Genomic DNA, 16,104 nt, shown 5'->3' on the forward strand with positions numbered 1-16,104 from the left:
AGACAGCTTATAATGCAAGGGGAGTCTCTAATGGTACTAGTGGGTTAATAATGCTACGGTTTATAATGCAAACAGGGGGGAGTCTAATGGTACTGGTGGGTTAATAATGTTACGGTTTATAATGCAAGGGGAGTGTCTAATGTACTGGTGGGTTAATAATGCTACGGTTTATAATGCAAGGGGAGTCTCTAATGGTACTGGTGGGTTAATAATGCTACGGTTTATAATGCAAGGGGAGTCTCTAATGTACTGGTGGGTTAATAATGCTACGGTTTATAATGCAAGGGGAGTCTCTAATGTACTGGTGGGTTAATATTGCTACGGTTTATAATGCAAGGGGAGTCTCTAATGTACTGGTGGGTTAATAATGCTATGGTTTATAATGCAAGGGGAGTCTCTAATGGTACTGGTGGGTTAATAAAGAGAGTTTATAATGCAAACGGGGGGGTCTCTAATGGTATTGGTGGGTTAATAATGCTACGGTTTATAATGCAAGGGAGTCTCTAATGGTACTGGTGGGTTAATAAAGAGAGTTTATAATGCAAACGGGGGGGGGGTCTCTAATGGTACTGGTGGGTTTATAATGCTACGGTTTATAATGCAAGCGTGGGGTCTGTAAACCTCCAATTTCAGAATCCCCATTTTAACTAAATGTCACCTTTGCTTGCACTTCAACTATGAGGGGATCATTACATTACAATGCCAAATGTGGGTGCAGTTAGGAGTCAAACTGGAGGTAATGTGAGCATTTTCATTTTACTCCCACTATTTACTGTTAATATAAATACAGATTTACAGCATAAAACAAAGATGTTGAGTGAGCAGAGAGAGAAGAACAGAGGGGTATTGAGGGGGGGAGAGAGGGGGCACAGATAGACAGAGACACAGAGAGAGAGAGAGAACAAGAGAGAGAGAGAGAGAACGAGAGAGAAAGAGAACAAGAGAGAGAACAAGAGAGCGCGAGAGAGAACGAGAGAACAAGAGAGCGAACAAGAGAGCGAACAAGAGAGCGAGAGAGCGAGCGAGAACAAGAGAGCGAGAGGGAGAGAACAAGAGAGCGAGAGAGAGCGGGAGAGAACAAGAGAGCGAGAACAAGAGAGCGAGAACGAGGGAGAGGAGAGAAAGAGAATGAGAGAGAACAAGAGAGAGGAGAGAAAGAGAACGAAGAGAGAACGAGGGAGAGGAGAGAAAGAGCGAGAGAGAGAGAACGAGGGAGAGGAGAGAAAGAACGAGAGAGAACAAGAGAGAACGAGAGAGAACGAGAGAGCAAGAGAGAACAAGAGAGCGAGAGGGAGAGAACAAGAGAGCGAGAGAGAGCGGGAGAGAACAAGAGAGCGAGAACAAGAGAGCGAGAACGAGGGAGAGGAGAGAAAGAGAATGAGAGAGAACAAGAGAGAGGAGAGAAAGAGAACGAGAGAGAGAGAACGAGGGAGAGGAGAGAAAGAGAACGAGAGAGAGAGAACGAGGGAGAGGAGAGAAAGAACAAGAGAGAACGAGGGAGAGGAGAGAAAGAGAACGAGAGAGAGGAGAGAAAGAACAAGAGAGAATGAGAGAGAGAGAACAAGAGAGAGAGAGAGAGAGAACAGGAGAGCGAGAGAGAACAAGAGAGCGAGAGAGAACAAGAGAGAGAGAACAAGAGAGAGAGAGAGAACAAGAGAGAGAGAACAAGAGAGAGAGAACAAGAGAGAAAGAACGAGAGAGAAAGAACGAGGGAGAGGAGAGAAAGAGAACGAGAGAGAACGAGAGAATGAGAGAGAACAAGAGAGAGAGAACAGGAGAGCGAGAGAGAACAAGAGAGAGAGAGAGAACAAGAGAGAGAGAGAACAAGAGAGAGAGAGAACAAGAGAGAGAGAACAAGAGAGAGAGAACAAGAGAGAGAGAGAGCGAGGGAGAACCTTCTCCTTCTCTATGAGCGAGGGGATGAAGCTCCGTTTGTCCTGGGGCCTGTTGGTCACCGGATGGATCATGACCTCGTTGGTGAAGAAGTCCACTGACGGCTAAAAGAAAAACAGAGTTTATGAGAGTGAAAAGGAGAGAGATATACACTGCTCAAAAAAAATAAAGGGAACACTTAAACAACACAATGTAACTCCAAGTCAATCACACTTCTGTGAAATCAAACTGTCCACTTAGGAAGCAACACTGAATGACAATAAATTTCACATGCTGTTGTGCAAATGGTATAGACAACAGTTGGAAATAATAGGCAATTAGCGAGACACCCCCAATAAAGGAGTGGTTCTGCAGGTGGTGACCACAGACCACTTCTCAGTTCCTGTGCTTCCTGGCTGATGTTTTGGTCACTTTTGAATGCTGGTGATGCTTTTGCTCTTGTGGTAGCATGAGACGGAGTCTTACAACCCACACAAGTGGCTCAGGTAGTGCAGCTCATCCAGGATGGCACATCAATGCGAGCTGTGGCAAGAAAGTTTGCTGTGTCTGTCAGCGTAGTGTCCAGAGCATGGAGGCGCTACCAGGAGACAGGCCAGTACATCAGGAGACGTGGAGGAGGCCGTAGGAGGGCAACAACCCAGCAGCAGGACCGCTACCTCCGCCTTTGTGCAAGGAGGAGCATGAGGAGCACTGCAAAATGACCTCCAGCAGGCCACAAATGTGCATGTATCTGCTCAAACGGTCAGAAACAGACTCCATGAGGGTGGTATGAGGGCCCGACGTTCACAGGTGGGGGTTGTGCTTACAGCCCAACACCGTGCAGGACGTTTGGCATTTGCCAGAGAACACCAAGATTGGCAAATTCGCCACTGGCGCCCTGTGATCTTCACAGATGAAATCAGGTTCACACTGAGCACGTGACAGACGTGACAGAGTCTGGAGACGCCGTGGAGAACATTCTGCTGCCTGCAACATCCTCCAGCATGACCGGTTTGGCAGTGGGTCAGTCATGGTGTGGAGTGGCATTTCTTTGGGGGGGCTGCACAGCCCTCCATGTGCTCGCCAGAGGTAGCCTGACTGCCATTAGGTACCGAGATGAGATCCTCAGACCCCTTGTGAGACCATATGCTGGTGCGGTTGGCCCTGGGTTCCTCCTAATGCAAGACAATGCTCATGTGGCTGGAGTGTGTCAGCAGTTCCTGCAAGAGGAAGGCATTGATGCTATGGACTGGCCCACCCGTTCCCCAGACCTGAATCCAATTGAGCACATCTGGGACATCATGTCTCGCTCCATCCACCAACGCCACGTTGCACCACAGACTGTCCAGGAGTTGGCGGATGCTTTAGTCCAGGTCTGGGAGGAGATTCCTCAGGAGACCATCCGCCACCTCATCAGGAGCATGCCCAGGCGTTATAGGGAGGTCATACAGGCACGTGGAGGCCACACACACTACTGAGCCTCATTTTGACTTGTTTTAAGGACATTACATCAAAGTTGGATCTGCCTGTAGTGTGGTTTTCCACTTTAATTTTGAGTGTGACTCCAAATCCAGACCTCCATGGGTTAATACATTTGATTTCCATTGATAATTTGTGTGTGATTTTGTTGTCAGCACATTCAACTATGTAAAGAAAAAAGTATTTAATAAGAATATTTCATTCATTCAGATCTAGGATGTGTTATTTTAGTGTTCCCTTTATTTTTTTGAGCAGTGTATATCACAAGCTGTGGGAAGTTTAATAGACAGCCCAATTGACTGAACTAGAATCATTGGACCACCAAAGGTTCAAGACAGGTAGCAGCTGATGACCACATGACTGACTGACAGCCTGGGATTTTTCTTTATTTTACAGTTCTGGTGTTAAAAGTTTAAAAACACTTGTTTTTGCTACTGACACATTTTTATTTTTTAACATTTGAGTTATTTTGCAAACGCTCTTATACAGAGCGACTTACAGTACTGAGTGCATACATTTTCATATATGTTTGTACAGGTCTCCCGAAGTGCCACGCTCTACCAACAGACACACAGGACCAAGTGACTCATCTGTCGCTTGCTTTGCAGTGATCGGTTTAGTTTACATGCTTCTGTAATCCCACTGGCATTAACACGAGACAGAGAGCTGAGGCATTACATCCATGACAACATCTAGGTTCCAGACACTACAGCAGGGCCTTGACAATTCAGTGTGTGTGTGTGTGTGTGTGTGTGTGCATGCGTGTAACCAAATTAAAACCTCTCCAGCAAACCCTGCTTATTGCAGTACAGGACAACTCTTCCCTCTCCAGTTGTGGGTTCAAACACTACTTAAATTCTTTAACAGACTCAAGCATTTGCGCCAGTCTGCCTGCAGTGCCAGGTGGACAGGGTTTACAATTGTGGGACACTTGAATTGGTTCCATTGCAACAAGCAAGCTCATTCAGTCACAGCTAAAGTACCTGAAATGTATTCAAATTGTATTTGAACCCATGTCTGCTTTCGAAGGACTTGTTCTAAGTGGTGAAGAGAGCAGGGAGTGCAGACGAGGTTTGGGTTACGTTAGGAACATAAGTGGTTAATGGACTGAGGTCTAGTTTGCCCTCTCTAATGGCGGGTATGCTGTAGTCATTATCTGCTCAGTCATTGAACAGAGCCACCAGCCGCTGACGCGTCAAGTCAAAACTGGGTCATATTCCCTACACACCAAACAGGGGACGGACGAACTGAAACAGGGAGGGAATACTTAAAACGTTATCCAATAAGAAACGTTTGCCGTTGCAAAACGTTTTGCTACGTTTGGCCCTGATGAATAGGACCTTGGTGCCGAGCAGACTTGAGAGCAGTCATAACATGACCCGAGTCTTTACCTCGTACTCATTGAAGTTGACGTCGCCGAACTGGCCCTTCTGAAGACGGTGCACCAGGTCCACCTGCTCGTCTGACAGACGGATGTCTGAGGCTGTCGTCTTGTCATGGACCGTACGCCTGGTGGAGATGGAGGGAGGGAGATAGAGAGGGACAGAGGGAGGGAGGGACGGAGGGAGGGAGAAAGAGAGAGAAGCCAGGTCAGAAAACAGGTATACACATACGAGAGAGAGCGCTCATCTTCATCCTCTCCTCCTCATCTCACCAGTAGTCTGGGTTCTCCATCTTGTCCAGGAACTCATCCAGCTCGTCTTTGTTCCTGATGGGCTTAAAGATCTTCTTCCCGTCCAGGTTATAGCCGATGTGAGGGTAGTCCTGGTACCACTCCATGGGAATGTTGCCCACCGTGTTACGAATGTCCTGGGAGAGAAAGGAGGGAGACAGAGAGAACCGTGTCAATAACCGTGTCGAAAAACACTTGAGGACTAAATGTTTGTCTTAGCATTAGACAAGCTTGCTCAAGGGCTGTTACAGTCCTTCATATATCACTTTTCATAGAACCCCTCTGGCCTAGTGGAATATGGAGTGGATATTTGTACTCTGGGAATAGAGTTTTTCTTTACCCTCATGAATAGACCCTCAGGCTGGACTGGCCTGCAAACACTCTCACCCTCATCATCCTTTTCCTCCATTCTATGAATGCTATTGGCTGGATGAGGCCTGGGACGGTAAGGTGGGTAGAGTACAGGGCCTTGCCTGATGGGTGGAGTACAGAGCCTGGCATGGTGGGTGGAGTACAGAGCCTGGCCTGGTGGGTGGAGTACAGAGCCTTGCCTGGTGGGTGGAGTACAGAGCAGGGCCTGGCCTGGTGGGTGGAGTACAGGGCCTGGTGGGTGGAGTACAGAGCCTGGCCTGGCGGGTGGAGTACAGGGCCTGGTGGGTGGAGTACAGGGCCTGGCCTGGTGGGTGGAGTACAGAGTAGGGCCTGGCCTGGTGGGTGGAGTACAGAGTAGGGCCTGGCCTGGTGGGTGGAGTACAGAGTAGGGCCTGGCCTGGTGGGTGGAGTACAGAGTAGGGCCTGGCCTGGTGGGTGGAGTACAGAGTAGGGCCTGGCCTGGTGGGTGGAGTACAGAGCAGGGCCTGGCCTGGTAGGTGGAGTACAGAGCAGGGCCTGGCCTGGTGGGTGGAGTACAGAGCAGGGCCTGGCCTGGTGGGTGGAGTACAGAGCAGGGCCTGGCCTGGTGGGTGGAGTACAGAGCCTGGTGGGTGGAGTACAGAGCCTGGTGGGTGGAGTACAGAGCCTGGCCTGGTGAGAAATCCAGCAGGTAAAATAACTCAGCTCATTCCACAACCTCATTATACGACGATAGGAGTTATTAAACCAAATGAGTACAGTCTGAAAATAGAGATTCCTTTGTATGAGGAATGACACACACATTACACACCCACACGCTCGCACACACACACACACGCTCGCACACACACACACACACACACACACACACTCGCACACACACACACAGCTGAAAGCTCTCAGAAGTAGTGAGCCACTCTTTAATGTGGAGCCTGCACCTGTGAGTGATTTCAATAAAAACACCAGATCCAATTAGAAGGGATTGGGCAGAGGTGGCATGCTTTTTCTCACAGCCAGCTGGGGAGACCCTCCCACACACACTGTCCATCCTCAAAGCCCCACTCAACACACACACACACACACACAGAGAGAATGGGCATTGGCACCAACTCTAGCTCCAGGTGACCCTTGAGAGGTTGAGAAGGTTGTGTTGTTGCGACTACAGAAACGTGACAGTCAGGAAGCAGAAACAGAATAAATACTATTGTGATACTTCCTGTCTGGAAACACAATCTAACTGGCTGGTTGTTAATGGGTGACCTCTATAAAAGGTCACCCTGCCTTGCTAAGTCCAGACCTCTAGAGAGCTATCATGCCACCTCTGGAGACAGAACTACATGCTACTGCAAAAACAAAACATGTAGAATGATTCCGTGTGGTGGTTCACTGACTGTATGCCTGACCTTAGCCCTTCACCTAGCCTCGTCTCACACACATTCTCCATATACACTGCTGCACTTCGTTTGGGCTCCCGAGGGGCGCAGCGGTCTAAGGTGATGCATGTCAGTGCTAGAGGCATCACTACAGACCCTGGTTCAATTCCAGGCTGTATCACAACCGGCCGTGATTGGGAGTTCCATAGGGCAGCACACAATTGGCCCAGTGTCGTCCGTGTTAGGGTTTGGCCGGGGTAGGTCGTCATTTTAAATAAGAATTTGTTCATAACTGACTTGCCAAGTTAAATATAGGTCAAACATTTTTTATATTTTTAAAATGTGTATTATTTACCCTGCTGACAGTCTTTGATATGAAATAATGCATTGTTGGGAAAGAGCTTGCAAGTCAGCATTTCACTGTACTGTTTACACCTGCTGTGTCCTGTGCATCTGATAAATACACTGATTTGATATACTGTGTGCACAAAACATTAGGTACACCTGCTCTTTCCATGACAGACTGACCAGGTGGAAGCTATGATCCCTTAATGATGTCACTTGTTAAACCCACTTCAAATCAGTGTAGATGAAAGGGAGGAGACACATTAAAGAAGGATCTTTAGGACCTCCCGGTCATGGCCGGCTGCGACAGAGCCTGGGCGCGAACACAGTCTCTGGTGGCAGAGCTACAGTGCCTTGCAAAAGTATTCGGCCCCCTTGAACTTTGCGACCTTTTGCCACATTTCAGGCTTCAAACATAAAGATATAAAACTGTATTTTTTTGTGAAGAATCAACAACAAGTGGGACACAATCATGAAGTGGAATGACATTTATTGGATATTTCAAACTTTTTTAACAAATCAAAAACTGAAAAATTGGGCGTGCAAAATTATTCAGCCCCTTTACTTTCAGTGCAGCAAACTCTCTCCAGAAGTTCAGTGAGGATCTCTGAATGATCCAATGTTGACCTAAATGACTAATGATGATAAATACAATCCACCTGTGTGTAATCAAGTCTCCGTATAAATGCACCTGCACTGTGATAGTCTCAGAGGTCCGTTAAAAGCGCAGAGAGCATCATGAAGAACAAGGAACACACCAGGCAGGTCCGAGATACTGTTGTGAAGAAGTTTAAAGCCGGATTTGGATACAAAAAGATTTCCCAAGTTTTAAACATCCCAAGGAGCACTGTGCAAGCGATAATATTGAAATGGAAGGAGTATCAGACCACTGCAAATCTACCAAGACCTGGCCGTCCCTCTAAACTTTCAGCTCATACAAGGAGAAGACTGATCAGAGATGCAGCCAAGAGGCCCATGATCACTCTGGATGAACTGCAGAGATCTACAGCTGAGGTGGGAGACTCTGTCCATAGGATAACAATCAGTCGTATATTGCACAAATCTGGCCTTTATGGAAGAGTGGCAAGAAGAAAGCCATTTCTTAAAGATATCCATAAAAAGTATTGTTTAAAGTTTGCCACAAGCCACCTGGGAGACACACCAAACATGTGGAAGAAGGTGCTCTGGTCAGATGAAACCAAAATTGAACTTTTTGGCAACAATGCAAAACGTTATGTTTGGCGTAAAAGCAACACAGCTCATCACCCTGAACACCCCATCCCCACTGTCAAACATGGTGGTGGCAGCATCATGGTTTGGGCCTGCTTTTCTTCAGCAGGGACAGGGAAGATGGTTAAAATTGATGGGAAGATGGATGGAGCCAAATACAGGACCATTCTGGAAGAAAACCTGATGGAGTCTGCAAAAGACCTGAGACTGGGACGGAGATTTGTCTTCCAACAAGACAATGATCCAAAACATAAAGCAAAATCTACAATGGAATGGTTAAAAAATAAACATATCCAGGTGTTAGAATGGCCAAGTCAAAGTCCAGACCTGAATCCAATCGAGAATCTGTGGAAAGAACTGAAAACTGCTGTTCACAAATGCTCTCCATCCAACCTCACTGAGCTCGAGCTGTTTTGCAAGGAGGAATGGGAAAAAATCTCAGTCTCTCGATGTGCAAAACTGATAGAGACATACCCCCAAGCGACTTACAGCTGTAATCACAGCAAAAGGTGGCACTACAAAGTATTAACTTAAGGGGGCTCAATAATTTTGCACGCCCAATTTTTCAGTTTTTGATTTGTTAAAAAAGTTTGAAATATCCAATAAATGTCGTTCCACTTCATGATTGTGTCCCACTTGTTGTTGATTCTTCACAAAAAAATAAAGATATAAAACTGTATGTTTGAAGCCTGAAATGTGGCAAAAGGTCGCAAAGTTCAAGGGGGCCGAATACTTTCGCAAGGCACTGTAGCACTGCGATGCAGTGCCCTAGCCCACTGCGCCACCCGGGAGGCCCGTATGTCTGCTATTTATAGAGTGAAGTGTCTTTGAACAGGGTATGGTAGTAGAGGCCAGGTGCACTGGATCTGTGTCTACAACTGCAACAACGCTGCTGGGTTTGTCACGTGCAACAGCTTCTCAATTTTAGGAAGTTGTTCCTAATGTTTTGTATATTCACTGTCTATCTCCCCAACACTAGCCTGGATCAGTTTCAATCTCTATGCATAACCAAAACTGCCGTTCGAACATCCACATCTAACTGCATCCCTCACATTGATGTAGCCTGGTTAGCACTTAACCTGAACTTGTAGTACTAAGTTAGTGGACCATTCACAACATGCTAAACTGCACGAGGCCCAGACCCTCCACTTTAAGCTACAGTCAACATGCTAAACTGTACGAGGCCCAGACCCTCCACTTTAAGCTACTAAACTGAGGAGAAGCGAATGAGAGAAGGACCAGTCAGCAAGCCCCCCCACAGCCCGATGGTCAACTCCAACCAACCCCAGTCCCCCTGGCCTGTGTCACTGTCACCAATGCCTCCCTGCTTCACTGGGGCCTGGAAGACTGGAGGAAAGAGAGAGTGTAACGGGGTCAACGACAGACAAAATGTTCCATTTGACGAGCTCCAGAATCACACATGACTTCTGGGCAAGAGAGACAGTGTTTCGGTCCGGGGGATCGAGTTTCGCCAAAGAGTGGGCTCTCACCTCCTCCAATGCACCGAGAGGAAGCCAGCGAAGCAAATGAGATTCAACAAGATGGGTTAGATTCGTGATTTATGCATCATTGTTTCCGATGTGTTGCCAGAATGTTACCTCCTGTTTTCTTAACCTCAACTTTCAAACACAACCGTTTATTTTACTATGGTAAGGATGACTCCAATACATTGATATAACACTACAGGGACAAAGAAAAGCAAACATGACAACCCAATAGGATTCAGCTGGAAATAATAGATTTGAAATAGACTTAGAACAAAATGATTTGATCCCCAGGTTGACAAGAGACAAGGAGTTAGTACGCCAACAAGCAACGAGAATCAACAAAAAAACACAGAAGAACTGAGATTGCATACTCTACCCTCACACAGTCATGTCGCCAAGAACTATTCTTATATTGACCGTCCAGGTTATTAGCTGGCTTGACTCAATGTTGTTTTTTTAGCACTTACAAAAGGCTGCCGGATGTTGCCTGGCTGGCTGCTGTTAGGACGGGATTTCAGGACCGAGTGTCAGACTGTGCTGATGGGAGTAACTGCTGGACTGGTCACTGCTGGACTGGTCACTGCTGTGGGCCTGAGAGGACTTTGACTGTCACAGCTGGACAGTGTGTGTGTATGTATGTATGTATGTATGTATGTATGTACAGTTGAAGTTGTAAGTTTACCCACACTTAAGTTGGAGTCATTAAAAGTCATTTTTCAACCACTCCACAAATTTCTTGTTAACAAACTACAGTTTTGGCAAGTCGATTAGGACATCTACTTTGTGCATGACACAAGGAATTTCTCCAACAATTGTTTAGAGACAGATTATTTTACTTATAATTCACTGTGTCACAATTCCAGTGGGTCAGAAATGTACTAAGTTGACTGTGCCTTTAAACAGCTTGGAAAATTCCAGAAAATGATGTCATGGCTTTAGAAGCTTCTGATAGGCTAATTTACATCCTTTGAGTCAATTGGAGGTGTACTTGTGGATGTATTTCAAGGCCTACCTTCAAACGCAGTGCCTCTTTGCTTGACATCATGGGAAAATCAAAAGAAATCAGCCAAGACCTCAGAAAAAAGTTGTAAACCTCCACAAGTCTGGTTCATCCTTGGGAGTAATATCCAAACACTAGAAGGTACCACGTTAATCTGTACAAACAATAGTATGCAAGTATAAACACCATGGGACCACGTAGCAGTCATACCGCTCAGGAAGGAGTCGCGTTCTGTCTCTTAGAGATGAACGTACTTTGATGCAAAAAGTGCAAATCAATCCCAGAACAACAGCAGAGGACCTTGAAGATGCTGGAGGAAACAGGTACAAAAGTATCTATACAGAAAAATAGAGGCCTATATCGACAGAACCTGAAAGGCCACTCAGCAAGGAAGAAGCCACTGCTCAAAAAACCACCATAAAAAGCCAGACTCCGGTTTGCAACTGCACATGGGGAAAAAGACTGTACTTTTTGAGAAATGTCCTCTAGTCTGATGAAACAACAATAGAACAGTTTGGCCATATCGACCATTGTTGTTTGGAGGAAAAAGGGGCAGGCTTGCAAGCCGAAGAACACCATCCCAACCGTGAAGCACGGGGGTGGCAGCATCATGTTGTGGGGGTGCTTTGCTGCGGGAGGGACTGGTGCACTTCACAAAATAGATTGTATCATGAGGAATTTAAAGTATGTGGATATATTGAAGCAACATCAAGACATCAGTCAGGAAGTTAAAGCTTGGTCGCAAATGGTCTTCCAAACATACAATGAACCCAAGCATACTTCCAAAGTTGACTTAAGGACAGGCTCTGTACACCACCCACCAGGCCAGGTCCTTTACTCCACCCACCATACTTCCAAATGACTTAAGGACAACAAAGTCAAGGTGTTGGAGTGGCCATCACAAAGCCCTGACCTCAATCCTACAGAACATTTGTGGGCAGAACTGAAAAAGCACATGGAGCAAGGAGGCCTACAAACCCGACTCAGTTACACCAGCTCTGTCAGGAGGAATGGGCCAAATTCACCCAATTTAAAAGCAATGCTACCAAATACTAATTGAGTGTATGTAAACTTCTGACCCACTGGGAATGTAATGAAAGAAATAAAAGCTGAAATAAATCACTCTCTACTAGTATTCTGACATTTCACATTCTTAAAATAAAGTGGTGATCCTAACTGACCTAATACAAGGAATGTTTACTAGGATTAAATGTCAGGAATTGTAAAAAAATAAATAAAATAAAAAGTTTAAATGTATTTGGCTAAGGTGTATGTAAACTTCTGACTTCAACTGTATGTATGTACGTATGCATGTATACATGCATACACACACTAATTTCAAAACTGTTCACCCGACAGTTGGTACTTTACCTATTCATTGTATCATTTCAAATCCAAAGTGCTGGAGTACGGAGCCAAAACAACAAACGTGTCACTGTCCCAATACTGTTGGAGCTCACTGTATTAAAACGTTACAAATTTCCTCTCAGGTTGATTTATTCTTTACAATGTTTCAGCTAGTGTGTCATAGCCAGCTCAGCCAAACCAGTGTCTTAATGAGATGACAACATCAAAACAGACACCTCAGCGTTCTCACAGATCTTACAATTGAGGGCAACTTGACACCCCTCGTTTTCAGTAAGACCTGCTCTTAAAGAGGTCCTTCTGACCCCCTTCCAGGGTGTATGCGTGTGTGTGTATGCGCATTTGTGTGACCACCTCGCTCAAGACTGGGGCCACACCATTTCTACCACAACACTGGGTAAGTCACCCAGCCTGATCACTGTACAATCATGACTATTATCAAGTCATCTATCAAACGAGAACAGAGAATGTTTAGCCACGTCTATCTGTAAAAACATGATGCCAACACTTCTCACAGGCCTATGGGGAGAGACACAACATGAGGACGGGTGATGACAACTTGAAATAAGATAGGACCCAACGGGCCAATCATAACTGAATCACGACTTCTATGGTACTTGGTTCAGCTCCCAGTAATGGTATAGGGTGCTTCCAGGCAAACTGATGCATCCAAAACTCAGCTAAACCAATGGTTTTCAATGACAGCAATATGTCTGAGGAATGCAGCACTACCATTCAGCGGTGTACTTGTTGTATGTGTTTTGGTTTGAAACTTGTCTCAGGAAGCAAAGGAAAATCGTGAAACAAACATCCAACTTAACCCGATCTGGGTTTAGAATAACAACGGCCAAGAACTTGAATGGGACAGCATTTCCCATATGAATAGCATTGTAGGCGTGCCTTCATCCACAGCGCCGATTATGCTGACTATGATGCCAGGCCGCCAGGGCTCATGGGTGACATGGTGGTACAAAGCCTGCCATAGACAGGCCAACAGACTCTACTAGGTAGACGTCGACCGATTAATCGGAATGGCCGATTAATTAGGGCCGATTTCAATTTTCCATAACAAATCGGAAATCGTTATTTTTGGAAGCCGATTTTGCCGATTTAAATATAAATTTCTTTACAACTTTATTTAACGAGGCAAGTCAGTTAAGAACACATTCTTATTTTCAATGACGGCCTAGGAAAGGTGGGTTAACTGCCTTGTTCAGGGGCAGAACGACAGATTTTTAGCTTGCCAGCTCGGGGATTCAATCTTGCAACCTTACGGTTAACTAGTCCAACGCTCTAAACACCTGCCTCACGAGGAGCCTGCCTGTCTTATAAAAAACAAATCAATCATAATCACTAGTTATAACCACACATGGTTGATGATATTACTAGTTTATCTAGCGTGTCCTGCGTTGCATATAATCAATGCGGTGCGCATTCACGAAAAATAACTGTCATTGCTCCAACGTGTACCTAACCATAAACATCAATGCCTTTCTTAAAATCAATACACAGAAGTATATATTTTTAAACCTGCATATTTAGCTAGAAGAAAGGTTAGCAGGGAATATTAACCAGGTGAAATTGTATCACTTCTCTCGCGTTCATTGCATGCAGAGTCAGGGTATATGCAACAGTTTGGGCCGCCTGGCTCATTGCGAACTAATTTGCCAGAATTTTACGTAATTATGACATAACATTGAAGGTTGTGTAATGTAACAGCAATATTTAGACTTAGGGATGACATCCGTTAGATAAAATATGGAACGGTTCCGTATTTCACTGAAATAATAAGTTTTGTTTTCGAAATTATAGTTTCTGGATTCGACCATATTAATGACCAAAGGCTCATATTTCTGTGTGTTATTATGTTATAACTAAGTCTATGATTTGATAGAGCAGTCTGACTGAGCGGTGGTAGGCACCAGCAGGCTCGTAAGCATTCATTCAAAACAGCACTTTTGTGCGTTTTGCCAGCAGCTCTTCGCAATGCTTCAAGCATTGAGCTGTTTATGACTTCAAGCCTATCAACTCCCGAGATTAGTCTGGTGTAATTGATTTGAAATGGCTAGCAAGTTAGCGGGGTACGCACTAATAGCGTTTCAAACGTCACTCGCTCTGAGACTTGGAGTAGTTGTTCCCCTTGCTCTGCATGGGTAACGCTGCTTTGAGGGTGGCTGTTGTCGATGTGTTCCTGATTCGAGCCCAGGTAGGAGCGAGGAGAGGGACGGAAGCTATACTGTTACACTGGCAATGCTAAAGTGCCTATAAGAACATCCAATAGTCAAAGGTTAATGAAATACAAATGGTATAGAGAGAAATAGTCCTATAATTCCTATAATAACTACAACCTAAAACTTCTTACCTGGGAATATTGAAGACTCATGTTAAAAGGAACCACCAGCTTTCATATGTTCTCATGTTCTGAGCAAGGAACTGAAACGTTAGCTTTCTTACATGGCACATATTGCACTTTTATTTTCTTCTCTAACACTTTGTTTTTGCATTATTTAAACCAAATTGAACATGTTTCATTATTTATTTGAGGCAAAAATTATTTTATTGATGTATTATATTAAGTTAAAATAAGCGTTCATTCAGTATTGTTGTAATTGTCATTATTACAAATAAATACATTAAAACAAATATTAGCTGATTAATCGGTATCGGCTTTTTTTTGGGTCCTCCAATAATCGGTATCGGCGTTGAAAAATCATAATCGTTGACCTCTACTCCCAAAACCTCAACCATTAAATAAAAGAGAAAGAGAAAAAGGAAGAGAGAAATAAAAGATAAAGAGGGAAAGGGGAAAGAGACTGAAACAAAGAAAGAGAAGACACTGAAAGAGGGTGAGAATGAAAGAGAAAGAAATTATAAACATACACCGAGTCCCCTAATCTGTTCCCCCCAGCCTGCAGCTTTGGTTAGGGCCCCCAGCCTTAATTAGGGCCCCCAGCCTGCACCTTTGGTTAGGGCCCCCAGCCTGCACCTTTGGAGGGGTAAGCTGGTGCTGCTGTCAGAGAGCAGACCAGCTGCGGTTGGTGGAGGAAAATCCAGGTCTGTCTCTCTCTCTCTCCATAACGAAGGAGGGAGCGAGTCTCACTTTTTCCACTCCTTTGTGCCGCTGACCTCTTCCTCCTCACAGTGGCTGGAATTCCTTGGCTGCAGGAATAACAGGGGGATTGCAGCAATGTGGGTAAGAGCATGACTTCATCCTTCATTACAAATAGAAAGATATGCCTTCAGGTATTTTTTGATGGTCAAGGCACCTAAGATGAATTATCTCCCCTCACTGTTGCTTGTTATCCCAGTGGTGACATAGTGTAGCGCAGTCAGTGTGCATTTGAAGGTCACTGATAGACAGTGCTCTACAGATCAACACAAATGTGGACACAGAGGATGGCCAAAAAGCAACTGAAAGTGAAAGCTGGAAGGCAAAGTAAAATCACTATACAGTCCACCAATATTGGAATAGTCTAATATGACCCATTTCAGGAAGCTAGGCGTATGTCACATGTCACTACTTCACAGGAGGCATTTGAAAAAAAATAATGTTTTGATCAAAATGGCAGAAATGTCTTCTGGAACATGCACACTTTGATGTGCCCTAATAAAAAAAAAAAAACTTGTATTCCATCTGTAAATACAAATGATATGTTAAATTACGAGCCTAGTTGGTTTAGCCACAGAAAAAGACAGGAACCTTCCTGCTAGCCATGATTGAGATAATGGCTGGGCTGGAAATGCCGGGAGAGGAGTTTGGATTAGACTGCCATGTAGCATGCTTCTGTCTATCATGTGAGCTGCTCAGTACGTGTTGATAGTCCATTCTACTGCAGCGTTTTTTAAAAGATATAACGTTAGCCATTGAGAACTACTAAAGCTACTTTTCTCAAAAACATTAATGCTCTGAATTTAGCAGGTGCTATCAAC

The 16,104-nt window shown here is 44.9% G+C and overlaps 1 protein-coding gene across 2 annotated transcripts in view; it reads right to left on the reverse strand.

Annotated features, from left to right (window-relative positions):
* The window catches only part of LOC112264332 (BOP1 ribosomal biogenesis factor), a 91,100-nt gene that overhangs the window by 19,437 nt on the left and 55,559 nt on the right, over positions 1-16,104 (reverse strand). For both annotated transcript variants that reach the window (XM_042295194.1, XM_042295193.1), the window contains exons 4-6: positions 5,006-5,160; positions 4,743-4,860; positions 1,896-1,997 (exon numbers count right to left, since the gene is read on the reverse strand). In XM_042295194.1, coding sequence (XP_042151128.1) covers positions 1,896-1,997; positions 4,743-4,860; positions 5,006-5,160 — 375 coding nt within the window. The remainder of the gene's footprint in view (positions 1-1,895; positions 1,998-4,742; positions 4,861-5,005; positions 5,161-16,104) is intronic.

This window comes from Oncorhynchus tshawytscha, linkage group LG13, assembly GCF_018296145.1.
Source record: "Oncorhynchus tshawytscha isolate Ot180627B linkage group LG13, Otsh_v2.0, whole genome shotgun sequence".
Classification (NCBI taxonomy): domain Eukaryota; kingdom Metazoa; phylum Chordata; class Actinopteri; order Salmoniformes; family Salmonidae; genus Oncorhynchus; species Oncorhynchus tshawytscha.